Here is a 27300-nt window from a genome sequence, read left to right as displayed (position 1 = left end):
TGTTGTTGAAAATAAGATTGCAGGCTAATTTGTGCTAATTAGAGGGTTCCAGCTAAGACCAGTGAATTCATCCTGTTTGTAATGGTGGGTTTTTACGATGCCCTTTATTTATTTATTGGATCTGGAAAGGATTGCACTGTAAAAGCACTTTATGCACTTTAAATAATTTTAAAACCATGAAGTAAAAAGTATAAAATGGTTAAAAAATTTTGATTAAAAATGCTCAGAGTAATTTGTTAAACTGTGATTGAAAATCAACTCTTTAAAATGCAGATAAATTCATGTGTGGTATAGTATTGGGTTGAATATTGCTCATGCCATGATTTGTCGCTTCAGTTTATGTGGTGTTAAGGTTGACAAACATAAATTGAGTGGAGTAGCATTTGCCAATGTGGTGAAAATGTCCATGAGGAATGGTTGCTACTATTTGCTGAATGCAGTAATGTGAACATTGTCCTTTTGTGTTCTGTTTAAAGGTTTTTCACCTTAATCTATCAACTAAACATATGGACTTATGGAAGTTGCCACCTCTGTATCTCATGAATTTGCAACCACTGCAAAATAAAAGAGGGAAAAGAAAGAAAGAAAGCAACTGTCTGATTGATGAGTGGAGTCCTGCTCAAACCCTGGGTAGATGAAACATCCTTTTTCAAGTGGGGAAACTGCAGAAACTGTGAGAAAAATCATCAATGAGAATCACCTGTCATTGAAAGTGGGAGGACACTTGACACTATGGGAGAGTGCAAAGAACAGAGAGTGAGAGCTGCCTTTAAACAGAACACTGAGCAGTAAAATACATTCACTAACTTACAGCATAAGCAGGGCAGCTCAAATTAAATTTCATTGTATATGAAAGTGTGCAGTGACAAAGTTCTTCTCATTCTCAGTTTTCTACCAGCAGTCCTGTCTTGAATCACCTGCAGTAGCATCTTTATGTTCCCTTTATTCTCTTTTTCCATGTCTGTTTTCTGTCTATGTTCCTTATTTTTAACAGTTTAAGTTCATTTGTATCAGTTTTAGGTGAAACTGAAAAGAGCTAAAAGTGAACTATTGAGTTGAAATGTGTCCTCTGTGTTGGCTGATGAACATATGGGACACTCTGACACTTGTGTATATTTATATCCTAATGAAGATGTGTTTGATGTGACAGGTGATTGGCAGGAGGAGGAGAGTCTGACGGAGGAGCAGAGGAATGTTGGCAGCCATTTAGTCTGAGCTCAACAACAGAGGAAACATGGATTCTTCACAAAAAGTGAGAAACATACCACTGTAACATTATTATCATGAATTTGTTCTTTAAAATGTGTAAAGTTGCTCCAGTTGGTTAGATGGGCCGACCAAAGCCAGGTGACGTTGGCTGGAGAGATGTAGCTCTGCAGAAGCAGCTGTACTGAGGATATAATGGTGGACTGCTAGGAAGCTGCTTGTTCTTTGCTTGAGGCTGAACTAGCTGCTGATCATACTTTCTGAAAATGTCTTACATGGTGATGAAGATAAGTAACGGAAGAAAAGTCTTGTTTTTCAAGCAAGTTGTTCAGGAAGGTAAAGAGCAGCATTTTCTTTGGTAGAGAATAATACTTTTGAGCATTGTGAGTTTACCAGCCTTTTCCTTCTCATGAAATTCAGACAGTTGAACCCAGAAGTTTACTTACACTGTATAAACGACGCATAACCCCTTTTTTAATTTACATGACTTGACATTAAATCTGGCAATGCTTCTCCTGCTTTATGTCGGTTAAGATGACCAAAATTATCTTTAAATGCCAGAATAACGAAAGAGAGATTTTTTTTTTTTTAGAGAATTTTTATTACTTTCATCTAGGGCTGGGCGATATGACCAAAATTTTATATCCCGATATAGCTTATTTTATATCCCGATACGATATACGTCACGATATAGCATATTTTTGGTAAATTCAATGAATGAATGGGACCGGGCAGCGGCATACCTTACAAAGTCTGATCCTTGTCGGTCTTTATAAATCCAAACCACCGCCATATGACAGAAGTTCCCCCTCTTTTAGGTACAAGCTCGTCAGTTTGAGCTGGTTGTTGGTGTGCATATTTCCCAGTTTGCATGTAATTGTAATCAACATTGTAGGCGAGAGGAATAACGTTGTGGAAGAGACCAAAAAGTGAGTATAAAACACCCAAAATATGTTTTTGAACTCGAGGCTTAATGCTGTGGTTTATTTTAGTATGACAGTGAAGAAAACATTTTCATTTATATTCTTCTCCGTAAGTCTGGATGGGATCTGTACTGACTTTTTGCATGCGCGATTCATCTGCCGTCTGGCCGCGGAGTGATGTGGGTCTCCCCTAATCAGACACTGGGACTGCTGCGGGTGACAGCCTGTGCTCTGGGAGGGGGAGGGAGAAGCTCACAGCAGCAGCTGCTGCTTGTAGAGGACAGTAACTGCAGAATGATCTGAGTTTTCCTGTCAGAGTCTCTAAAACGGCACAAAAAGTCACTAGTTTGTCGCCAGTCGCTTTTGGGAAAAAAAAGTCGCTAGATTTAGCGAGAAAGTCGCTAAGTTGGCAACACTGCCGCGTGCCTGGGCTTGCCGTAAGTCACGTCGGTGACTTAAAATACTGCCGTAAAGTGTGTTTTGCGACACCGCGATATAAACGATAGGATCTACACATAAAACAATAGACATTTTCTGTCGTCCAGATGATATCTATCATCATATCGCCCAGCCCTACTTTCTTCACAATCAGAAGTTTGCATACACTAAGATTGCTATGCCTTCAAGATGATGATGTCCTGACTTTAAAAAGCTTTTGATAGTTTAAGATGTATTTTCAGGCACACCTCAAACACACTGCTTCCTTGTGTGACGACATTAGAAAATCTAAAAAAATCAGCCAAGACATCAGGAAGACATTTGTGGGCCTCCACAAGTGTGGTTCATCCTTGGGTGCAATTTCCACATTGCTGTGGTTTGACGTTTATCTGTCCAAACAATTACATGCACAGATCCAGGGTTCTCGCCAGGATTTTTTTCAGCATAACGGCAGGTTCTCCTGCGCGCGCGCGATAGACGGGAACGCGCGCATGCGCAATAGACGGGAATGGGTCAATCGACAGGAAAGTCCGGCTGAGGTGGGGAGACATAAATTAACCTAGATAGGCACCCAGCTGATAAAAACAAACGCACATGGCGTTATCTGTCAAAATAACAGCGCAGCGGCCCTAATCACAGTGTTAACCCTTCCTGTTCGGCCCGCGACCGTGGTCAGGAAGCCCGGGGTTAACCCCCTTCACTTCATCAGCAGCTGTAGAGGCAAAGACACAGGAGCCCAGCCGTATCGAAGAACACTGCAGCCTTTATTGTCTATAAACAGTGGCTGAACCGCACAGTGCCGCCAAACCAGCAACTATACACCTTCTCTGCTCCTCCGACTGCACCGACTGCCCGTCCGTCTCACTCGCTCTCCCCCTCCCTCCCCCTCCCTCCCACACACACACGCTGCTCTCTCTCCCACTCTCATGACAGAGCAACACACTGTCATAACAACAGCGTAATCTTTGAAATGCGCTGGCGTAGCGGCCCTAATCACAGCGTAATCTTTTAAACTGAGCGTAACGGGCCGTTAAGACTGCGTAACGGCCCGTTACGCTGAAATGCGCTGGCGAGAGCCCTGAAATCAGCACCATGGGAATGTCAAGCCATCCTACTGCTCAAGATGGAGATTGGTTAAAGCTGCTGTCCGGAGTTTCCGTTTGTTTTCGATTTATGTATCATTTTTTAACAAAGCTTAAATGTGTTAGTCTAGTTCGATACTGTGCTCATCAACCCCAGAACAAAAGCAAACGACCTTGTGAAGATGCTGGCTGAGGATGGCCTGAGTACACCATCCCAACTGTGAAGCATGGGGGTGGCAGCACCATGTTGTGGGAGTGTTTTGCTGCAGGAGGGGCTGGTGCACTTCACAAAATAGATGGCATCAAGAGGATAGAACATTATGTGGAAATACTGAAGCAACATCAGCCAGCAAATGAAAGCTTGGGCTCAAATGGGTCTTCCAAATGGACAAGGACAGCGCTGGTGCAAATCTGACACTGTCCTGGAGAAACTGTTCACTACTGACTGAAAACTGCTTTCTGTTTCACTGTGCCCTCTATATCTGCCTCAGGAATTTCCCCAGATATTTGTGAAACTTGTCTATATCAGTCCAAAGGCCAGTGAAATAAATGCCTGTGGGCTTATCCATGAGGTCATCCAGAGACCACTGCTCACTAAAACACACACTGAGAGACTTCCATCAGTACATCACATGTCCCACTAGATGAGACAAAATCTTTGATCTGTTACAACAATGTGAAAGGTGCTTCTCCTCTGGGTTCCTCTGACCACAACTGCATCCTCCTTATCCCTGTCTACCACTGTACTGAAGCAAGGCAAAGTGCAGAACATCAGAGTGAAAGTTTGTCACACTCTGCAGGGATGTCTGGAGGTTACTGACTGGGACGTGTTTAAAGAATCCTCAGCTGATATTGATGAACCGACTGATGTTGTGAGCAGCTGGGTCACAGACTGTGAAACCAGTGTTGTTTCTGAAAAAACTATTAAACTATATCCGAACACTAATCCATGGCTTTCTAAGAAGCTTAAAGATCTACTGTACAGAAAGAAAACAGTCTTCAGAGAAGGAAATGCACTAAATCTGTATAACCGAAAGAAGGAAATAAAGTAGGAGATCAGGACCCACAAAAGACAATACAAAGACAACCTTGAGTCTCAGCTCAAAATGAACAACCTCAGTTCAGTCTGGAATGGCATGAATCTGATCACTGGGACTAATTAACGTGTCAATGAGAGAGTTCATCTCAGTGGTTATAATAAGGGTCCGAGCACTGACGGTGCCGAGGACCTTATTTAAATCCTAGGGCAGTGGTCGGCAACTGGCGGCCCGCGGGCCAAAACTGGCCCGTCAGGAATAATATCTGGCCCGCCAGATGATTTTGAAAATTTGATTTTGCACGGAGCCAAGCCAGTCCGTCACTGCAACACGAAACTCTCGTGGTTGGCTGCTGCCAGGCATTTTCGTGTTTGCGCTACACGGTTGTACCAGCCACATTTCACTGAGCAACAGTGTGTGCAAAACGTGTGTGTCTCGGGAGTGTTTTTTAATACATCTGTGATCAGAATTGAGATGTGTGTCCCAAGCAGCAGCGATCAGCTGTAGAAGCTCCGCTGCTCGCGGTATCGATTGTTTACAAACCTTTTGGCCCGAAGCCACATCTACTTGCCGACCCCTGCCCTAGGGTTTATTTATTATTCTTTGTTGGCCTTGAAATTGGCCTTTTTGACCCCCTAAACATACAGTGAGAGTAAAAAGTATTTGATCCCTTGCTGATTTTGTTGGTTTGCCCACTAGTAAAGACATGATCATTCTATACTTTTATTCTGTCTCTCACATGGAGAGACAGAATATCAAAACGAAAATCCAGAAAATAACTTTAAAGAATTTATTTTAATTCATTTGTTGTTCATTGAGGGAAATAAGTATTTGATCCCCTCGTATGCATTAGGAGTTCTGGCTTTCACAGACCAGTTAGACACTCCCAATCAACTTGTTACCTGAATTGAAGACACCTGTTCTAACTAATCACCTGTATGAAAGACACCTGTTCACAGAATCAGACAATCAGACAGATTGCAAACTCTCCAACATGGGTAAGACCAAAGAACTCTCTCAGGACCTCAGACACAGGATTGTTGACCTGCACAAATCTGGAATGGGCTACAAAAACATTAGCAAGATGCTGGGTATTAAAGTAACAACCATTGGTGCAATTGTGAGAAAATTTAAGAAGTATAACATGACCATCAATCGACCTCGGTCTGGTGCTCCACAGAAGATTTCACTTCGTGGGGTGGCAATGATCATGAGGACAGTGAGAAATTGGCCTGCAACCACACAGCGGGAGTTAGTGAATGACCTCAAGGCAGCTGGGACCACAGTCACCAGGAAAACAATTGGCAACACTTTGCGCCGCAATGGATTAAAATCCTGCAGTGCCCGAAAGGTACCCCTGCTTAAGAAGGCACATGTGGAGGCTCGCCTAAAGTATGCCAATGATCACCTCAAAGATACACAAAGTGATTGGGAGAAGGTTCTGTGGTCAGACGAGACCAAAATTGAACTATTTGGCCTAAACTCTACTCGTCATGTGTGGAGGAAGAAAAATGCTGCCTATGATCCCAGGAACACCGTGCCCACTGTCAAGCATGGAGGTGGAAACATTATGTTTTGAGAGTGTTTCTCTGCCAAGGGCACAGGGCTACTTCACCACATCAGTGGGAAGATGGATGGAGCCATGTACCGTGCAGTCCTGAGGGACAACCTCCTCCCCTCTGCGAGGAAGCTGAAAATGGGCCGTGGCTGGGTCTTCCAACATGACAACGACCCGAAGCATACAGCAAAGGCAACAAAGGAGTGGCTCAAGAAGAACCATATTAAGGTCATGGCGTGGCCCAGACAGTCTCCGGACCTCAATCCAATCGAACATCTATGGAGAGAGCTGAAGGTCCAAGTTGCCAAGCGACAGCCCACCAACCTTAATGATTTAGAGAGGATCTGCAAAGAAGAGTGGGCGAAAATTCCCCCCGATATGTGTGCTAACCTTGTGGTGAACTACAACAAACGTCTAACCGCTGTGCTTGCAAACAAAGGCTTTGTCACCAAGTATTAAGTGCTTTTGGATAGAGGGATCAAATACTTATTTCCTCAATGAACAACAAATGAATTAAAATAAATTCTTTCAAGTTATTTTCTGGATTTTCGTTTTGATATTCTGTCTCTCCATGTTAGAATACATCTACCATTAAAAGTATAGAATGATCATGTCTTTATTAGTGGGCAAACCAACAAAATCAGCAAGGGATCAAATACTTTTTACTCTCACTGTATATGAAAACGCATCAAAATCGCCACACACATGAGGACCTGCAAAAAATTGTATATTTTTGGGGAATGGCATGCATGCGTGCCAAAATGGCTCAACAGCGCCCCCTAGAAAATTAAGAAAATTCAGCCCCCGGACAGCCTTTCACTTAGAGCCACGAAATTCGGTATGCATATCTAACTCAAGACACACAAAAAAGCCTCTTGGACCATTACCCATAATCCAGCAGGCAGTCGGCCATTTTGAATTATGAATCATATTTTGTACAATTTTGTGTCATTTTTGGACACTTTTCAAAATCTATAAACTCCAACAGTTCAACGCAGACAGAGCTGAAATTTGGCCTGTATGTACTCTAGTCATAGGTGATCAAAAGTTATCAAAACGCTCCGCAAAAGTCTGAGGGTGTGGAAATGGCGACCCACGGAATGCGGCCATTTTGACATATGATGGATATTTTGGACGATTTTGTCATTTTTGGACATTTTCAAAAGCTATAAACTCAAACCCACCAACACCGATAGAGCTCGAATTTGGCCAGGATGTACTCAAATCATGGGTAATCAAAAGTTACCAAAACACTCCGCAAAAGCCTGAGGGCATGGAAATGGCGACCCATGGAATGCGGCCATTTTGAATGCCTCGCCACGAAACAGGAAGTGCTGTCTAACTCGTCTGTACAATCTCCAAACTGCTTGAAACTTTACAAGTGTGATCAGAGTCTGACCCCAATCACATCCATAATTCGATATACACTCCGAGTCATAGCGCCACCTGGCGGCCATTTTGAATGCCTCACCACAAAACAGGAAGTGCTGTCTAACTAGCCTGTACATGCTCCAATCTGTCTCAAATTTTACAAGTGTCATCAGAGTCCGTTCAGTCACATACATAGGCCGATATACACCGACAGTCATAGTGCCACCTGGTGGCCATTTTTAATGCCTCGTCACGAAACAGGAAGTGCTGTCTAACTAGCCTGTATGTGGTCCAAGCTGCTTGAAATTTTACAAGTCTTGTCAGAGTTCGGCCTTAATCACATCCATGTGACACCTGGTGGCCATTTTGGATTTCTCACCATGAAACAGGAACTGCTGTGTGATTAACCTGTATGTGGTCCAATCTTGCTGAAAATTTACTCTGTTTTAGCAGCACCAGGTGGAACCACGTTGGCCAATCGGGCCAGCCGGGCCACTCGTATGCGAGGACCCGACCAACGCTGCTTGCAGCTTTTATTTCATGATTGCTCTTCCATCACCGCCTCTGTTTTTATCTTTGTCTTTTGCTACAGAAATGTAAACACAGCAATGGAGTGAGATGTCAGACCTCTGAGGAGGATAAGGATGGTTCGGCAACAACAGCAAAAAGAGATGAATCACTCAGCTGTGAGCAATGTGGCAAGACTTTTATCACAGCAACAAAGCTAAGAATTCACAAACGTATTCACACTGTGGACAAATCGTTCAGCTGTGATCAGTGTGGAAAGGCTTTTACTACCAAGACTCTGTTAAAAAGCCATCAACTCATTCACAGTGGAGTTAAACCATTCAGCTGTGATCAGTGTGGAAAGGCATTTACTCAGAAGAGTCACTTAAAAAGTCATGAACTCATGCACAATGGAGTTAAACCATTCAACTGTGATCAATGTGGAAAGGCTTTTACTCAGAAGAGTAATCTAACAAGCCATCAACTCACTCACAGTGGAGTGAAATTGTTCGGCTGTGATCAGTGTGGAAAGGCTTTTACTCACAAGAGTCATCTAGCAAATCATCAAGTCATCCACAGTGGAGTGAAACCATTCAGCTGTGATCAGTGTGGAAGGGCTTTTACTAAGAAGAGAACTCTCACAATTCATCAACTCATTCACAGTGGAGTGAAATTGTTCAGCTGTGATCAGTGTGGAAAGGCTTTTACTCACAAGAGTACATTAAGAAATCATCAACTCATTCACAGTGAAGTTAAACCATTCAACTGTGATCAGTGTGGAAAGGCTATTACTCGCAAGAGTCACTTAAAAAGCCATCAACTAATGCACAGTGGAGTTAAACCATTCAAGTGTGATCAGTGTGGAAAGGCTTTTACTCAGAAGAGTAATCTAGCAAATCATCAACTCATTCACAGTGGAGTGAAACCATTCAGCTGTGATCAGTGTGGAAGGGCTTTTACTAGGAAGAGTACTCTAGCAAGTCATCAACTCATTCACAGTGGAGTGAAATTGTTCGGCTGTGATCAGTGTGGAAAGGCTTTTACTCACAAGAGTACGTTAACAAATCATCAACTCATTCACAGTGAAGTTAAACCATTCAACTGTGATCAGTGTGTGAAAACCTTTACTCAACATGAACAGTTGTTGATCCATCAATGCCCCCATTCTGGTAGAAAGCGGTACCACTGTGACTCCTGTGAAAAAACTTTCAAGCACCAACAGAGCTTAAAATATCACCAACGCATCCACACTGGACATGATGTGTACGCATGTGATCACTGTGGTGAACCATTTGTACAGTACTCACAGTTAAAAGCTCATGAAGTGACCCACACTGGGGTTAAACCATACGTTTGTGACGAGTGTGGGAAACGCTACTGCTCCACTGCATACCTCAAAATTCACCACCGTGTCCACACTGGGGAGAGACCATACAGATGTGATGAGTGTAAGAAGACTTTTACAAATTTCGGTTCCCTGAAACAACACCGGCAGATCCACACCAGAAAGAAAGCATTCAATCAGTGTCAGAGTGAGGTATGTAAAGACTGGTCTCAGTCACAGTGTACACACAATTATGTATTGGATAATTTTGGATATTGCCGCAAAATTGTTTCAAAACTGTTTTGAACAACTGTGGTCAGTTAAATTTTGCTAACACATTATCAGCTATCGTTCAGTCTAACCTGTATTCGTTCTGACACAGAAATCTGGTCCAGGTTAATCTGGGGATGTAGATTAGATTAGGAATTGTGACATAATCAGACAACTGAATGTTAAATTCCAACAAGTAAAAGTGTCTTCAGATGTCATTTGGGGTGCCCTCTATGTCAGGCAAGGCATCAGTTCTTCAATGCTGCAGGAAACACTGACATTCTCTGTGTTTGTGTGTTTGTTTTCCAAGCAGAACGGCACAGATGGACAAAACTCTCAGACTTGTCAGCACTCTGACAAGTCAATGGTGAACAGTGCTGCTTTGACCAGTCTGGACCAACATCCAACCAACAAGGAACCCTACAACGACACCAGCGTATGCACACTGGACACAGACTGAACCCCTGCCAAGAAGATTTCTCCATGCAGGGTTCAGTAGAAGTTCATGAAGTCCTCCACAAACTTAGTCCTTGAGATCTGGCTTCACAGAATTCAGGTCTAATTTCTTGTTTAGTGTCTTTGTTGCTTTGTTGCAAAATCCATTAAGAGGAAAGCTGTTGTTACCAGAAGTGACTGGTAAATTAATTAAACTATTCATATCTAGCCATCTATCATCTATCTATCAAAGGACAATGATGAAGAATCTCTAATATTGAACAAGTAGATCAACTAATCTCTGATTATGTTTGAGTTGAATTATAATTAAAGCTGCAAGCAGCGTTGGTCGGGTCCTCGCATACGAGTGGCCCGGCTGGCCCGGCTGGCCCGACTGGCCAACGCGGTTCCACCAGGTGCTGCCAAAACTGAGAGTGTAAATTTTCAGCAAGGTTGGACCACATACAGGTTAATCACACAGCAGTTCCTGTTTCTTGGTGAGAAATCGAAAAATGGCCACCAGGTGTCACATGGATGTGATTAGGGCCAGACTCTGATGACACTTGTAAAATTTCAAGCAGCTTGGACCACATACAGGCTAGTTAGACTGTTGTGGACCATTTTGATAACTTTTCATCACCCATGACTGGTGTACATCTGGACCAAATTTCAGCTCTGTAGGGGTTACACTGTTTGAGTTAATAATTTTTGAAAATGTCCAAAAATGACAAAATATGAATCATATTTCAAAATGGCCGCATTCCGTGGGTCGCCATTTCCACGCCCTCAGACTTTTGCGGAGCATTTTGATAACTTTTGATCACCCCTGACTGGAGTACATCCTGGCCAAATTTCAACTCTGTCTGCATTACGCTGTTTGAGTTTATAGATTTTGAAAATGTCCAAAAATGACACAAAATTGTACAAAATGTGATTCATAATTCAAAATGGCCGACTGCCTGTTGGATTATGGGTAATGGTCCAAGAGGCTTTTTTGTGTGTCTTGACGAGTTAGATATGCGTACCGAATTTCGTGGCTCTAAGTGAAAGGCTGTCCGGGGACTGAATTTTCTTAATTTTCTAGGGGGCGCTGTTGAGCCATTTTGGCACTCACGCGTGCCATTCCCCAAAAATATACAATTTTTCGCAGGTCCTCATGTGTGTGGCGATTTTGATGCGTTTTCATATATGTTTAGGGGGTCAAAAAGGCCAATTTCGAGACCGACAAAGAATAATAAATAAACCCTAGGGCTTCAATAAGGTGCTCGGACCCTAAAAACATCAAGTGTTTGATGAAAAGTCCAATCTTTGAAAGCTGACATGTAGTTTAGAATCATTTCTTTGTAAATTAGCTGCATCCAGTCATTACCATGACATAGGCATCATGGAACCATGACCACATATGTGTGTCTGGAGATAGTGGCATTTTTATAACAGCACATTTTCATGCTTTGAGAGATACAGTGAGGGGAAAAAAGTTTTCAGACACCCTGAAAATTTTTACACAATCTTAAATATTATGATGAAATATTTGTTGAAAAGTCTTTTTTTGTGTGTTTCTAAGAGTGTGGCTGCATCAGAAAGACACAAATGCAAATTTCTCATTTTATGGAACCAGTCAATTTTCAGTTTTTAATGTCTTTTTTAGGATGTGTTTAGTTTTATGACTGTACTAAAATAAATGACTCTTGAAGACCTCAAAGTGATTCTTAATGCAATATTTCACAAATGTATGGGATGTCCAAAAACAGGACAATGATGAAGAATCTCTAATATTGAACAAGTAGATCAGATAATCTCTGATTATATGTGAGTTGAAATAAAAAAAACATGAAGTGTTCTATGAAAAGTCCAATCTTTGAAAGCTGACATGTAATGAATCATTTCTTTGTAAATTAGCTGCATCCAGTCATTACCATGACATTGGCATCATGGAACCATACACCCCTGGTCAAAAGTTTTAGGACAGGTTCTAATTGATTTGAATGAGAAATTTTCCTAAAACCTTTGACAGGGAATGTATGTGTCTGGAGATAGTGGCATTTTTCAAAATTGACTCGTTTAAAAGTTTGAAAATGTGGGGGGAAAAAAATATTTTCACAGTGAAACTTCTGATGTCCACGTTTTCAACATTTTTAGGTGGAAATAAAGAAAGGCTAAAAATATTTCTAAAGAACATTAACAAAAAAGTCAACCAAAATCCAACAAAATTCACTGGATTTTGGTTAATTTTTATGTGAATGTTCTTAAAGAAAATAGAAGTTTTACTGAAATTTATGTAATCACTTTAGATATTTTTTGGAAGATTTTTACGCATTTTTTGGAAAATATTTACAACAGTTTTCTTGCCAAATTTGGGTGATTTTTTTGCAAAGAAAATTTTTAAGAAATTACTTGAATTTTCTTCCTGACGGTTTTGCAAATTTTCAGTAATTTGGGGATTTTGTTTCTGCTGATTTTTTTTTTTTTTTTTTTAGACAAGGTGCCTGTAAAATGAGGACAACAGGAGGGTTAAAACATTAAAAGGCAACATTATTAAGGTTTCTTTTATCAAACATTTTTCATCAACAAGTACACAAAATAGATTAAAAATATAATCTAACATATTTACTGATTCAAAACTTTGAATTTCTTCTTTATGTTGTTCTTCTGCATAACTCACTATTTCAAACTGGCTCATGTTACTTCCATGTGATCTGCCATTAAAACGGCCACATTCTACCATAAACACTGTAAATAATAACACACCTGCTCAAAGTTAAAGGCCAACATACGACCCAAACATGACATGGATTTGGTGCCACTTTGAACTAAGATGATCTCTTCTGTTAAACAAACCGTTGATTGTGAATCTTTTTTCCAGATATGAAGCTGCTCCTTCCAGGTCCACAGACAGCAAACAAAACAAAGCTCTCTGTAAAAACCCTCAGAATGTTGAATAGAATAAATGTGGACAGTTTCATGACTGTAAGAGAAGATTACTGGATCATTTTGTGTCTCATTTGTGTCATTATGTGTTTTGTTTTGGTCAGTTTACGCCTTTCTGTCTGGTTTTAAACAGTTTGCATCTTTTCATGTTATTTTTTTTCTTCCATTTTGGTCAATTTGTGTGTTTTTAAGTTTATGTCTGTTTAAAATTGTTCATCTTGTTAGTTCTTTTGGTCAGTTCACGTCTATTTCATCGTTCTGTGACTCAGTGGCCATTTCTGTTTCAGTTTTCATCTCATTTTTGCTCTGATTTGCTCATTTTATCTCATTTTAGTCATTTTCCATCACTTTAAAGTTGTTTTTGTTCAATTTTGGTCATTTTGCGTCTTATTGGATCAGTTTGGTCATTTTGAGGCTAATTTTGGTCATTTTGTGTCAGAATATGTTTAATATAGATCAGTTTACGTCTTTTGGTCCGTTTTTAAACATGTTGCATCTTTTCATGTTTTTTTTGTTGTAATTCTGGTTATTTTGCATCAAGTTTTGGTCATTTATGTGTCTAATTCAGGTCATGTTACATCTCTATGTTTTTTTGTACCATTTTGGTCATTTTATGATTCATTTCATGTGTCTATAAGGTTGTTTTTGTTTCAAATTGTTCATGTTGCTCATATTAGTCATTTCATGTCAGTTTGTCCATTCTGTGACTCATCAGCCATTTCTGTCTTATTTTTCATCTTTTTTGTTCTGTTTTACTCATTTTATCTCTCATTTTAGTCACTTTGCACCAGTTTAAGATTGCTTTTATCATTTTGTGTCTCATTTTCCTCATTTTGTTGTTAATTTTTGTGCCTGGTTTTTGTCATTTTTGCTAAATTTAATCCCATTTTGGCCACTTTTGGTCTTTTTTATGTCCATTTTGTAATTTTATGGTATTTTTCTATCTTGGTCGGATGTTTTATGTTCCATTTTGGTCATTTTGTGTCCCATTTGAACTGTCCCATAACATTGTTGAACCGTTCAGTAGACTCTGTTTGGGTCTTTTTCTCAAAATTTTGTCCATTTTTGTCTCATTTTGGTCATTTTATAGATTAGATTAGATCCAACTTTCCTGTCATTGCACAGAGAACAAGTACTAAGACAGTAAATGCATTTTTTAAAAGTCCATTGTGATGTCAGAGAGAAGAACTAACAACTGTTACCACATTCCATATTCTGAAGAAAAACATGGAAACACCTGAGAAAGTCAGTTTAACACACAAAGCTTGGAGATATTGGAGAGTTGTGGTGAAGATTTCAAGTGTGAAACTTGTGAAGACATTGTGAGCAAAGACTGTGACAGAAAAATGAAGCCTCCTCAGCCAGATAGGAAACATTCAGGTAAGACAGAAGTCCAGACAACGAGCTGCAACTCAGCTCCAGATATCAAACTACACACTGACATGTTAGACTGAAGTTTTCACAACACTGACAAGCTAACATTTGCTCATTTTGTGGCTTATTTTGATCAGTTTGCATCCTTAGGGTTGTTAGTGGATAAAATGTGTGAAATGAGAGAGGAAGCAGTGAAATGTTGATGATAAAACTGTGACCAGTCTAAAAGAAATAGCAGATGAAATGTTTAGATTCGATCAACATTTATATTCTTCATCTTTTTCTCAAACTCAAAAAACGTCTTTAAAAAAGTCAAACAATTTATTCTTCAAACTGATTTTTTTTTTTTTAAATTTGCGTCTCCCTATGTTGCTTTTTCTTCATTTTGGTCATTTTGTTACTTATTCATTCAATTGTACATGTTTTTGTGAGTTTTTGTGCCATTCTGACCATACTGTATCTCACATTAATCATTTTGTGGTTCATGTTGGTCAATTTGTGTGTCTTTAAGGTTATTGTTCTTTAAAAAATGTGCATGTTGTTGCTCGTTTGGGTCATTTCATGTGTTCATTTGGCCATTCTGTGACTCATATTGGCCATTTGTGTTTCATTTTTCATCTCTTTCTTTGGACTGTTTTCCCCATTTTGTCTCTCATTTTAATAAATTTGCATCAATTTAAAGTTATTTTTTTCATCTTCTTCATTTTGTGTCTCATTTTAGTCATTTTTGTTGCTAATTTTGGTCATGCATTAGTTTAAGGTATTATGCATTAGTTTACTCCCGCACGAATACGACCCTACCGCAATTTACGTTTTAAATTGGTGATTTCACTCAAAATATACGTACAACACAAAAGGCTTATTCAAGGAGAATTCCCTGTTCATTTTAACCTCTGTATTTTTTTCTACAGAGCCAGAGGCTGCTCTTTCTGGACCACACCAAGTATTCCACACAAATTACTACTTCATGTTCTACCTATGATTTTAAATGTTTAAATCACACAAGTAGTACTTATTACAATGTCACAAGTTATCAAAATATTCTTTTTATTAAGATAAAATATTAATGGAATCATCTGTATTGCGGAGTCTAACAGGAAAGAGACAAAATGCAAGGGCAACTCTTAAGACATATATATATTTATTTGACACGATAATGACAAAAATAAAAGCTGTGCACGCACACACACACACACACACACACACACACACACACACACACACACACACACAAAAGTAAGTGAAGTCTATGACTCCCGCTGCAAAACAGTTGTTAGATATTTATGACTGAGATGTTTTTATTTCATTATTTGGTCAAAAACTGTAAAGTTTGAACTTTGAGTAAATGTCACATATTTAAACAAATCATTGTTCTTGGAAGAATCTGTGTCTGCTGACCTACACAAACATGAAGCTTGTAAGGTTCAGCAGTACAGCGCGCATGTTTAACATGCACACACAGCTGTGTTAATGACAATGCATTTAGGGAAAGCTGGATTAGTTTTAGAAGGTTCTGACTCCTCTGTCTGATCACTTTGAAGAAAAACAGGTGAAGGACGCCCAGACTGTTCATCATTTTTCATCAACTCATCATGACTCAGTCCTTTCTCTACATCACTGTCTCCTGAAACTGATCCTGATCCTGAGTCAGGTTCTGTGTTAAGTCCACATTCATCTTCTTTATTCTTTATCTTAGTCAATTCTTCCTGAAGAAGAGCAATGATCTCAAGTTTCTCATCTGTGTTCTTAGCTCTGGTTAATGACTGAATTCCTGCTACACTGACCAGTGGAGACGCATCAGATTTAATTTTAGCTGGAAATGCATCAGAATTAGATTTAGATTGTGTTTTATGAGAATTATTTATTGATTTTACATTTGAAAAATGAGTCTGGCCTGATTTGGACTGATGACAACCCATGACTAAATTCTTTCACTCAACAACTGGCATTCAGCACACACACAGAAACAAAACACAATGAAGACAAACAGCAGCTCAGAGCATCACTGTCAATTGCATCTGAACTCTGATGTGTGTCAATTTCAATTTTTGATCAGACCAATTTTAATATGACTTTGAGAGAAATTCTTAAAAGGTTTTAAACAATACTTAGGAAAATTTGGTGCCAGAATTCAATAGGAGTTCCCTCGAGTTTAACGTGGGATTTCAGTGTGGTGGATCTGGTACCAAATTCAACGTATTGAATCAATAGGTTTGAGCATAACCTAGCTCAGGGACAAAATTCCCCAGAGGCTTAAACCCCGCTGAACCAAAGGCCAGACGCTGGTCCCGCCTTCCACAGACAAACACTGAAGTTTGCCCAGAACCTTGTTCTTGAAGGTGGAAGGATCTACAGGCTGTCCCCTAAAGTCACGTCACCCACTTTAAAAAGGTGACCCAGGTATTTTACCCATGAGAGTGAAAATCAGGATGTGGTGTTCCTCTGACGCTCATTTGAACTAAAAGCATTTGAGCTGCACAAAGTATGAAATGAGAGAGGAAGCAGTGAATCTCCAAACTGCTGACAGACTTTCACACATTATTGTCCAGTGAAAATCAGCTTTTTGTGCAGCCACACTTGATCCTGATTTGAGTCTTTAAGTCCTGTTCTAGTGATGAAATGAGAACTAAAAATCCTGACTCTGAGTTCTTCATTACAAACACACATTATATCATCTGTTTGTTTTTCATCTGCTTTATTCTACTCAACATTTAACAGGATTATAAAAAATACATTTAAAGTCTGTCAAGAATCATACAGGTATGAGATCCATGAATCAGCCATAAGAATGGGGCTCTGGCAGAGTGACAGCAACATAAGGGAACACAGTATGATATTATAACCTGTGATTTAGAATCAAATAATGCTATAATCTGATGAATGTGTGTGAACTGCCCAAATGCCTGTTTTTTTTTTAATCTTCTTTAAATGTTGAAACAGTGTAAAAATCAGAAGAGTGCCTCACTGTAAAGTGATGAGATGATTATTTTAAATACTTGTCTTTTATAATCCTGGTTTAGCAGCAACTGAGTCACAGGAGAGTCTCATTGCAATAAAGAGGATTGTTTATTGTGTTTTGAAGTGACCACATGGGGGCAGCATCTCACTGTGAGCAGTGAGGGCTTTGGTTACCAGAGGAGATTAATGTGGTTAAGGTTTTTATTACTATGAAAATGGGAATGCTTTGAAGGTTTTGATCACTATGAAATGGAGATGTTTACAGAAGAGTTTGATCACCTGTGAAACCAAGAGATTACTAACTTGGTGATGGAGCAAGTAGTCTGGAACTAAGATAAACTTGAATTAAATGCTCACAGTAAAGGTTCATTAGCTCTGTATAGATTTTGGGGGGATTTCTTGTAAGTCTGTGTGCATTGTGCAGAAATGTACAGTGTGGGTGTTAGTGAGAGTTTAGACGCTGACATCAGCTTCTCCTGTTTCTCCACCGGAAGCCTGTGCTGGGCTGCAGATGAACCAAATACATGAATAGACCGGATGAAAGGGCTAAACAGGCTAAACAGGTGGTTTTGGTTCATCCGGACCACGCGGGGGCCATGAAGTCGGTGGATGGGGGAAGTGCACAAGTGAGGAGGGGGGGAGGATGTATGCTGTCATCGTGTATGTAAATTAAAGTGTGCTGTCATCACGTATGTAAATTGAATATGATGTCACCGTATATGCAAATTCTGAAGAGAAGCAGTGATGTTATAAAATGCACCTGTTGGAATATATTTGTTGGGAGTTGTTGTGGGGTAGTCACTTGATGCAAACCAGACAACAGTTCTGAGCATGAGGGATTTTACCACAGAACTTTGGACGGGTGATTCAACATGATCTGCAAAGAATATCTGTTCTACTGGGATTATGGACTGAAGGACTGCTCTTACTGCTGTTTGAGGATTCTAAAAATAACACTGACTGAAGGAACATTACTGAACTCTATCATTTCCAAAGGAATGACACCAGAGAGGATTATAACAAAGTTTTTATTGGCCCAAACAACAAGAAAAGGACACAAGCAGATCTAAATCTGGACTGAACTCTCTCTGCTTCCTCCTGGAGGCTCCAAGGCTCGTCGTTCTTCAGGTGATCAGCCGGATGTGGCCACACCGTCTGCTCTCCCCCTCAAAATTACATAATGTGGGTGATTATTACTCTTCTTCTATGAAAGCATAGTAGCAGTTAGGAATCATGACGAGCCACTGAAATATTAACTAACTATTGATTCATTGTCTGATGATTTAATGGCTATTGCTATTTCCCTGCTGAGATATATTTTAATAAAGCATTATCCTGCAATTAAAATCAACAGATTGGAACTTCTATTTATCCCTATCACAATGGTTAGATATATATTTTTTCTTGGAGTGTATAAAGTCAGGTTAATGCCATACATCACAACAGTAAAGGTTCTGTAAGGTTACCTAGTCAGTCCACATTTATTCTATTCAACATTCTGAAAGTTTTTACAGAAAGGTTTGTTCATATATCATTTACAGTCTGATTTATGACACTTTTTCCCCTAAAACATACTGAAATGCACAAAATGAGACATCAAATGAAACAGAAAAATCTTAAACAGATGCAAAATGTCCAAAATGATACAAAAAATGATTAAATTAGACACAAAATGTCCACAATGGAACAAAAAAAACTTTAAAAGCATGAAAAATGAGGAGTAAAAACAAATCCTAAAGACAAAAAGTGACCAAGGTTAGAGACAAAATGATGAAAATGAGCCTCAGTGAGACACAAAATGAGCAAATTCAACAAAAACAGCCTTTAAGTCACCAAAATGGAACAAAAAACACCAAAAAATGAAAAATTACAACATTTTATCCACTAACAACCCTAAGGATGCAAACTGATCAAAATAAGGCACAAAATGAGCAAATGTTAGCTTGTCAGTGTTGTGAAAATTTCAGTCTAACATGTCAGTGTGTAGTTTGATATCTGGAGCTGAGTTGCAGCTCGTTGTCTGGACTTCTGTCTTACCTGAATGTTTCCTATCTGGCTGAGGAGGCTTCATTTTTCTGTCACAGTCTTTGCTCACAATGTCTTCACAAGTTTCACCACAACTCTCCAATATCTCCAAGGTTTGTGTGTTAAACTGACTTTCTCAAGTGTTTCCATGTTTTTCTTCAGAATATGGAATGTAGTAACAGTTGTTAGTTCTTCTCTCTGACATCACAATGGACTTTTAAAAAATGCATTTACTGTCTTAGTACTTGTTCTCTGTGCAATGACAGTAAAGTTGGGTCTAATCTAATCTATAAAATGACCAAAATGAGACAAAAATGGACAAAAATGTTTCAGTGGTGAGAAAAAGACCCAAACAGAGTCTACTGAACGGTCCAACAATGTAATGGGACAGTTCAAATGGGACACAAAATGACCAAAATGGAACATAAAACATCCGACCATGACAGAAAAATACCATAAAATTACAAAATGGACATAAAAAAAGACCAAAAGTGGCCAAAATGGGACTAAAATTAAGCAAAAATGACAAAAACCAGGCACAAAAATTAGCAACAAAATGACGAAAATGAGACACAAAATGTACAAAATGAAAAAACAATCTGAAACTGGTGCAAAATGACTAAAATGAGAGATAAAATGAGCAAAACAGAGCAAAAAAAGATGAAAAATAAGACAGAAATGGCCAGTGAGTCACAGAATGGACAAACTGACATGAAATGACTAATATGAGCAACATGAACAATTTTAAACAAAAACAACCTTATAGACACATGAAATGAATCATAAAATGACCAAAATGGTACAAAAAAACATAGAGATGTAACATTACCTAAATTAGACACATAAATGACCAAAACTTGATGCAAAATAACCAAAATTACAACAAAAAAAACATGAAAAGATGCAACATGTTTAAAAACGGACCAAAAGATGAAAACTGATCAAAAGTAAACACATTCTGACACAAAATGACCAAAATGATCCAATAAGACGCAAAATGACCAAAATTGAACAAAAACAACTTAAAAGTGATGGAAAATGACTAAAATGAGATAAAATGAGCAATTCAGAGCAAAAATGAGATGAAAACTGAAACAGAAATGGCCACTGAGTCACAGAATGATGAAATAGACGTGAACTGACCAAAAGAACTGACAAGATGAACAATTTTAAACAGACATAAACTTAAAAACACACAAATTGACCAAAATGGAAGAAAAAAAATAACATGAAAAGATGCAAAATGTTTAAAACCAGACAGAAAGGCGTAAACTGACCAAAACAAAACACATAATGACACAAATGAGACACAAAATGATCCAGAAATCTTCTCTTACAGTCATGAAACTGTCCACATTTATTCTATTCAACATTCTGAGGGTTTTTACAGAGAGCTTTGTTTTGTTTACTGTCTGTGGACCTGGAAGGAGCAGCTTCATATCTGGAAAAAAGATTCACAATCAACGGTTTGTTTAACAGAAGAGATCATCTTAGTTCAAAGTGGCACCAAATCCATGTCATGTTTGGGTCGTATGTTGGCCTTTAACTTTGAGCAGGTGTGTTATTATTTACAGTGTTTATGGTAGAATGTGGCCGTTTTAATGGCAGATCACATGGAAGTAACATGAGCCAGTTTGAAATAGTGACTTATGCATAAGAACAACATAAAGAAGAAATTCAAAGTTTTTAATCAGTAAACATGTTAGATTATGTTTTGAATCTATTTTGTGTACTTGTTGATGAAAAACGTTTCATAAAAGAAACCTTAATAATGTTTCCTTTAAATGTTTTAACCCTCCTGTTGTCCTCATTTACAGGCAACAAAAAACATTGTTTCCTTGTCTAAAAAAAAAAAAAAAAAATTCAGCAAAAAAAATTCCCCAAATTTCTGAAAATTTTCAAAACCTTCAGGAAGAAAATTCCAGTAATTTCTTAAGTTTTCTTTTCAAAAAAATGGAAATTTTGTTGTAAATATTTTCCAAAAAAAGAGTAAAAATCTTCCAAAAATATCCTAAAAATATCTAAAGAGATTACATATATTTCAGTAAAACGTCTAATATTTTCTTTACAAACATTCACATAAAAATCAACCAAAATCCGTTCTTTAGAAATATTTAAAATTTTTCTTTATTTCCACCTAAAAATGTTCAAAGATTTCCCAAAAATGTTGAAAACGTGGACATCAGAAGTTTCACTGTGAAAATATATTATATATATATATATATATTTTCAAACTTTAAAACAACTCAACTTTGAAAAAAAAAAAACTGAAAAAGCCACTATCTACAGACATATACACCCTCTGTCAAATGTTTTAGGACACTTTCTCATTCAAATCAATTAGTACCTGTCCTAAAACATTTGACAGGGGGTGTATGGTTCCATGATGCCAATGTCATGGTAATGACTGGATGCAGCGAGTTTACAAAGAAATGATTCTAAACTACATGTCAGCTTTCAAAGATTCTACTTTTCATCTAACAATTTATGTTTTTGTATTTGAACTCACACATAATCTGAGATTATTTGATCTACTTGTTCAATATTAGAGATTCTTCATCATTGTCCTGAGAGAGAGAGATAGATAGATGATAGATAGATATGAATCCGAAGGCCAGTAATCTCCTAAATTAATTGTGATTAATCATCAAAGAATCACTGAACCAGCTCTGCACCTAACGGGTTCCTGCAGCCCAGAGGGATCTGAGGAATGATTAAGGTGGTAATTGAAGAAATTCACCCTGCTGCTCACTGCCTCCATCCAGACGTCTATCCCTCTACCACTGATAATTCATTTAACTGAGTAACCACTTTGAATGGTTTAATTAATTTACCAGTCACATCTGTTAACGACAGCTTTCCTCTTAATGGATTTTGCAACGAAGCAACGAAGACACTAAACAAGAAATTAGACCTGAATTCTGTGAAGCCGGATCTCAAGGACTTTAAGTTTGTGGAGGACTTCATGAACTTTTACTGAACCCTGCATGGAGAAATCTTCTTGGCAGGGGTTCAGTTTGTGTCCAGTGTGCATATGCTGGTGTCGTTGTAGGGTTCCTTGTTGGTTGGACGTTGGTCCAGACTGGTCAAAGCAGCACTGTTCACCATTGGCAGAGTGCTGACAAGTCTCAGAGTTTTGTCCATCTGTTCCATTCTGCTTGGAAAACAAACACACAAACACAGAGAACGTCAGTGTTTCCTGCAGCATTGAAGAACTGATGCCTTGCCTGAGATAGAGAGCACCCCAAATGACATCTGAAGACACTTTTACCTGTTGGAATTTAACATTCAGTTGTCTGATTACATCAGAATTCCTAATCTAACCTACATCCCCAGATTAACCTGGACCAGATTTCAGTGTCAAAACAAATACAGGTTAGACGGAACAATAGCTGATAATGTGTTAACAGAATTCAACTGACCACAGTTGTTCAAAACAGTTTTGCAGCAATAGCCAAAATTATTCAATACACAATTGTGTGTACACTGTGACTGAGACCAGTCTTTACATACCTCACTCTGACACTGATTCAATGCTTTCTTTCTGGTGTGGATCTGCTGGTGTTGTTTCAATGGACCCAAAGTTCTAAAAGTCTTCTTACACTCGTCACATCTGTATGGTCTCTCCCCAGTGTGGACACGTTGGTGAATTTTGAGGTATGCAATGTAGCTGTAGCGTTTCCCACACTGATCACAAAGGTATGGTTTAACCCCAGTGTGGGTCACTTCATGAGCTTTTAACTGTGAGTACAATACAAATGGTTCACCACAGTGATCACATGTCCACACATCATGTCCAGTGTGGATGCGTTGGTGATGTTTTAAGTTGTGTTGGTGCTTGAAAGTTTTTTCACAGGAGTCACAGTGGTACCGCTTTCTACCAGAATGGGGGCATTGATGGATCAACAATTGTTCATGTTGAGTAAAGGTTTTCACACACTGATCACAGTTGAATCGTTTAACTCCACTGTGAATGAGTTGATGACTTTTTAATTGACTATTCTTAGTAAAAGCCTTTCCACACTGATGACAGTTGAATGGTTTAACTCTACTGTGAATGAGTTGATGTCTTTTTAACTGAATCTTCAGCGTAAAAGCCTTTCCACACTGATCACAGCTGAATGGTTTAACTCCACTGTGAATGAACTGATGACTTCTTAATGTACTCCTGTAAGTAAAAGCCTTTCCACACTGATTACAGCTGAATGGTTTAACTCCAATGTGAAGGAATTGATGACTTTTTAACGTACTCTTGTCAGTAAAAGCTTTTCCACACTGATCACAGCTGAATGGTTTAACTCCACTGTGAATGAGTTGATGTTTTGCTAGATTACCCTTCTGATTAAAAGCCTTTCCACACTGATTACAGCTGAATGGTTTCACTCCACTGTGAATGAGTTGATGTCTTTTTAACCGAGTTTTGGTAGTAAAAGCCTTTCCACACTGATCACAGCTGAATGGTTTAACTCCACTGTGAATGAGTTGATGTCTTTTTAAATCACTCTTCTGAGTAAAAGCCTTTCCACACTGATCACAGCTCAATGGTTTGCCCACAGTGTGAATACGTTTGTGAATTCTTAGCTTTGTTGCTGTGATAAAAGTCTTGCCACATTGCTCACAACTGAGGGATTCATCTCTTTTTGGTGTTGTTACCGAACCATCCTTATCCTCCTCAGAGGTCCCACATCTCACTCCATTGCTGTGTTTACATTTCTGTAGCAAAAGACAAAGATAAAAACAGAGGCAGTGATGGAAGAGCAATCATGAAAAATATTGAACCTAAAAGTCTCAATTCCATGTAGTTGGACATGAGGCTGAAACAAGATCAAGAATCTGCAGACATGCTCGCAGCTTTGTCATTACAAACCTAGAAATGTGTCAACAGCACACTCACAATGTCAACAAAACTATTTTCACAGGCCGATAGTTTTCAGCTTTCTGCACGGTAGTTTTAGAATATTGGGTAGTAAAATCTGTCGATCACCGTGAAAAGCAAAGCAGAGCTGGGACTGATGGGATTGTACCACCAGGATCTCTTCATCCTCAGACTTTCAATTAAGTTACATTACTGGAGAAATGTACAATATGAAAAGCATACAACATCAATGTCCAGATTTAGGTCTTAATGGCAGCAGGGTCAATTCAGACCACCGACACTTTCTAGTTTCTCCTAGGGGATCAGATGTTGATACCAGTCCAGAAAAGAACTGTAATTCTGCCACTGAATTCTGGATTTGACCCCAACGACCCGGGCAATTTGTTGTGCAGCAGTTACACAAGTGTTCACCATCAAACAACAAAACAGTAAAACAGTTAAAGGAATAGCAACAATTAAAGGAAATGTTTTAAAAATGTAAAAAACAAAAAACAATTACAAGCAACATAAAAGCCATTTAAAGAAAAATCAAACAAAACATAAGATAGACAGGGACATCGGCAGCAATCTTGGTCATTTAGTCAGACGTAGTAAAAGTTTTCAATAAACGGCCACCGATGTAATCGGGTAGAGGACTTTTCTTTGGTCTGCACTGTTTGAGACACCAGATTACATTGCCCACATCAAGAAAGGGATTCTATGGAGACGCTGACATGAGACAGTTTTTAGTCTCATCATGTTTAGCCCTAAAATCATGGGAGTCAAACCTGACATAAAAACTGTTTAGACTTTGAGCCAGCTCTAAATCAGAATTATAACCACTGAGCTGAACTCTCTCATTGACACATTAATTAGTCCCAGTGATCAGATTCATGCCGTCCCAGACTGAACTGAGGTTGTTCATTTTGAGCTGAGTCTCAAGGTTGTCTTTGTATTGTCTTTGGTGGGTCCTGATCTCCTACTTTATTTCCTTCTGGCGGTTATACAAATTTAGTGCATTTCCTTCTCTGAAGACTGTTTTCTTTCTGTACAGTAGGTCTTTAAGCTTCTTAGAAAACCATGGATTAGTGTTCGGATATAGTTTAACAGTTTTTTCCAGGAATAACACTGGTTTCACAGTCTGTGACCCAGCTGCTCACAACATCAGTCGGTTCATCAATATCAGCTGAGGACTTCTTAAACAGGTCCCAGTCAGTAACCTCCAGACATCCCTGCAGAGTGTGACAAACTTTCACTCTGATGTTCTGCACTTTGCCTTGCTTCAGTACAGTGGTAGACAGGGATAAGGAGGATGCAGTTGTGGTCAGAGGAACCCAGAGGAGAAGCACCTTTCACATCGGGTTGTGGGGGCGGGTGGTCGTGGGGGAGGTGGGGCTGTGGGCCGCCGTGTGGGTCTGCTACGGCCCGTTCTGCTGCGTGGGCCTTGGGGCTCTGGCTGTGTCAGCGGGGGTCGCTCCGGGCTCCTGGGCTGGCTCCGCTTGGTGGCTCCTGCAGGGGATCTGTGTGGACCTCCTTGGGCTGGAGGAGACAGCTCCCTCCTTTTGGTGGAGGTTTCCATGCATGCCAGACTCACCACACCGGCACTTACCAAAACTCAATAGAGTTTGTTCCTCCGGGCGCTGAGTCAGTGGAGGTTGCTGGGTTAGTGTCTGTGGATCTCACTCTGCTCTATCTATCCTTCTTGTGGTCTCCTGACATCTTCATGATTGATCCAGTTGGGATTTTGTCGTATTTGGTGTTTGTGAAGGGTCTTAGATTTGTAACTGGTTTTAAGGTGTGAATTAAAGAGCACAAACAAATAAAACGCACCTTTTCTCTTAGAACACTGTCTATGCCTCACCTTTCTGTCTGTCCTGTGTTTGTTTTATGTTTCACTTGGGTGTGCACAGCCCTCAATGGCATAATGTAGGAAACAGCTTGAAATAAACATGATAGGTTAATTTGCCATGAGGGCCGGTGATGGTCACAGTCACAAAGAAGAGAAAAAATTGCACATGAAGCTTAAGCAATGACACCATGGTTGGTTGGTGTCATTTGTGAGCGGACTTGCAGACAAAAAAAAAGGAAAGAAAAAAAAAGAAAAAAAAAAGGGATGGTGTACTCAGGCCATCCTCAGCCAGCATCTTCACAAGGTCGTTTGTTTTTGTTCTGGGGTTGATGAGCACATTTCCCTCCAAAACAATCCTAACCTTAACCAATCTCCATCTTGAGCAGTAGGATGGCTTGACATTCCCATGGTGTTGATCTGTGCATGTAATTGTTTGGACAGATAAATGTCAAACCACAGCAATCTGGAAATTGCATCCAAGGATGAACCACACCTGTGGAGGCCCACAAATGTCTTCCTGATGTCTTGGCTGATTTCTTTTGATTTTCTAATGTTGTCACACAAGGAAGCAGTGTGTTTGAGGTGTGCCTGAAAATACATCTTAATCTATCAAAAGCTTTCAAAGCCAGGACATCATCATCTTGAATTCATAGCAATCTCAGTGTATGCAAACTTCTGATTGTAGAATAGAATGACTATTGATCCCCGAAGGGAAATTCCAGGCTGAATCTTTCTGTCCTGCAGCACAGGGATAGGTGCCGTCCACCGATGTTTTGTTGTTCACTGAGGCAGATGTGAAGTGGATGATCCATGTTTGTCAGAATGGCGGTACAAGTCCTGGTTATACCTCACCAAACATGGTATGTCTGATCAGGACTGTAAGCATCTGTGTTAAGGCTTTAAAATCCTACCACATTTGACTAGTTGCTTTGTTTTCGTTTCTTCTTCCCCAGGGATGTTTTACCGCATGTGCAGGACGCATAAGCCAATCCCAAAAAAAGGACCTTCACAAAAAGCTTTTATTGAAGTTGGAGCTCTTGTTTTCCAGAAAGATTACATAGACCGATACATAACCTCTGACCCTCATAAACAGAGCATGGAGAAGCAAGGATCACTTGCATCTGGTATGTCCGAATTTAGCTTATACAATTACATAACTC

At 39.3% G+C, this 27300-nt stretch overlaps 2 protein-coding genes across 23 annotated transcripts in view; one reads left to right on the top strand and one right to left on the bottom strand.

The window, feature by feature from the left end:
- The window catches only part of LOC127531985 (zinc finger protein OZF-like), a 165992-nt gene extending 152863 nt beyond the window's left edge, over window positions 1-13129 (top strand). For 13 of the 20 annotated variants that reach the window (XM_051942827.1, XM_051942816.1, XM_051942812.1 and 10 more), the window contains 2 exons: window positions 8208-9659; window positions 10027-13129. In XM_051942827.1, coding sequence (XP_051798787.1) covers window positions 8208-9659; window positions 10027-10176 — 1602 coding nt within the window. In that variant the 3' untranslated portion in view covers window positions 10177-13129. Of the gene's footprint in view, window positions 1-476; window positions 757-1150; window positions 1253-8207; window positions 9660-10026 lie in introns of all 20 variants that reach the window. The other 7 variants (XM_051942819.1, XM_051942815.1, XM_051942813.1 and 4 more) reach the window with 3 other exon arrangements.
- Window positions 13130-18420: 5291 nt separating this feature from the next.
- Window positions 18421-27300, bottom strand: part of LOC127532004 (zinc finger protein 665-like) — an 84629-nt gene continuing 75749 nt past the window's right edge. For 2 of the 3 annotated variants that reach the window (XM_051942940.1, XM_051942939.1), the window contains exons 3-4: window positions 22950-24149; window positions 18421-22593 (exon numbers count right to left, since the gene is read on the bottom strand). In XM_051942940.1, coding sequence (XP_051798900.1) covers window positions 22345-22593; window positions 22950-24149 — 1449 coding nt within the window. In that variant the 3' untranslated portion in view covers window positions 18421-22344. The remainder of the gene's footprint in view (window positions 22594-22949; window positions 24150-27300) is intronic. The other variant, XM_051942941.1, reaches the window with a different exon arrangement.

The sequence above is a fragment of the Acanthochromis polyacanthus genome, chromosome 22, assembly GCF_021347895.1.
Source record: "Acanthochromis polyacanthus isolate Apoly-LR-REF ecotype Palm Island chromosome 22, KAUST_Apoly_ChrSc, whole genome shotgun sequence".
NCBI lineage: Eukaryota > Metazoa > Chordata > Actinopteri > Pomacentridae > Acanthochromis > Acanthochromis polyacanthus.
Note: the sequence above shows the minus strand (reverse complement) of the source record. Positions and strands in the feature narration are given on the sequence as shown.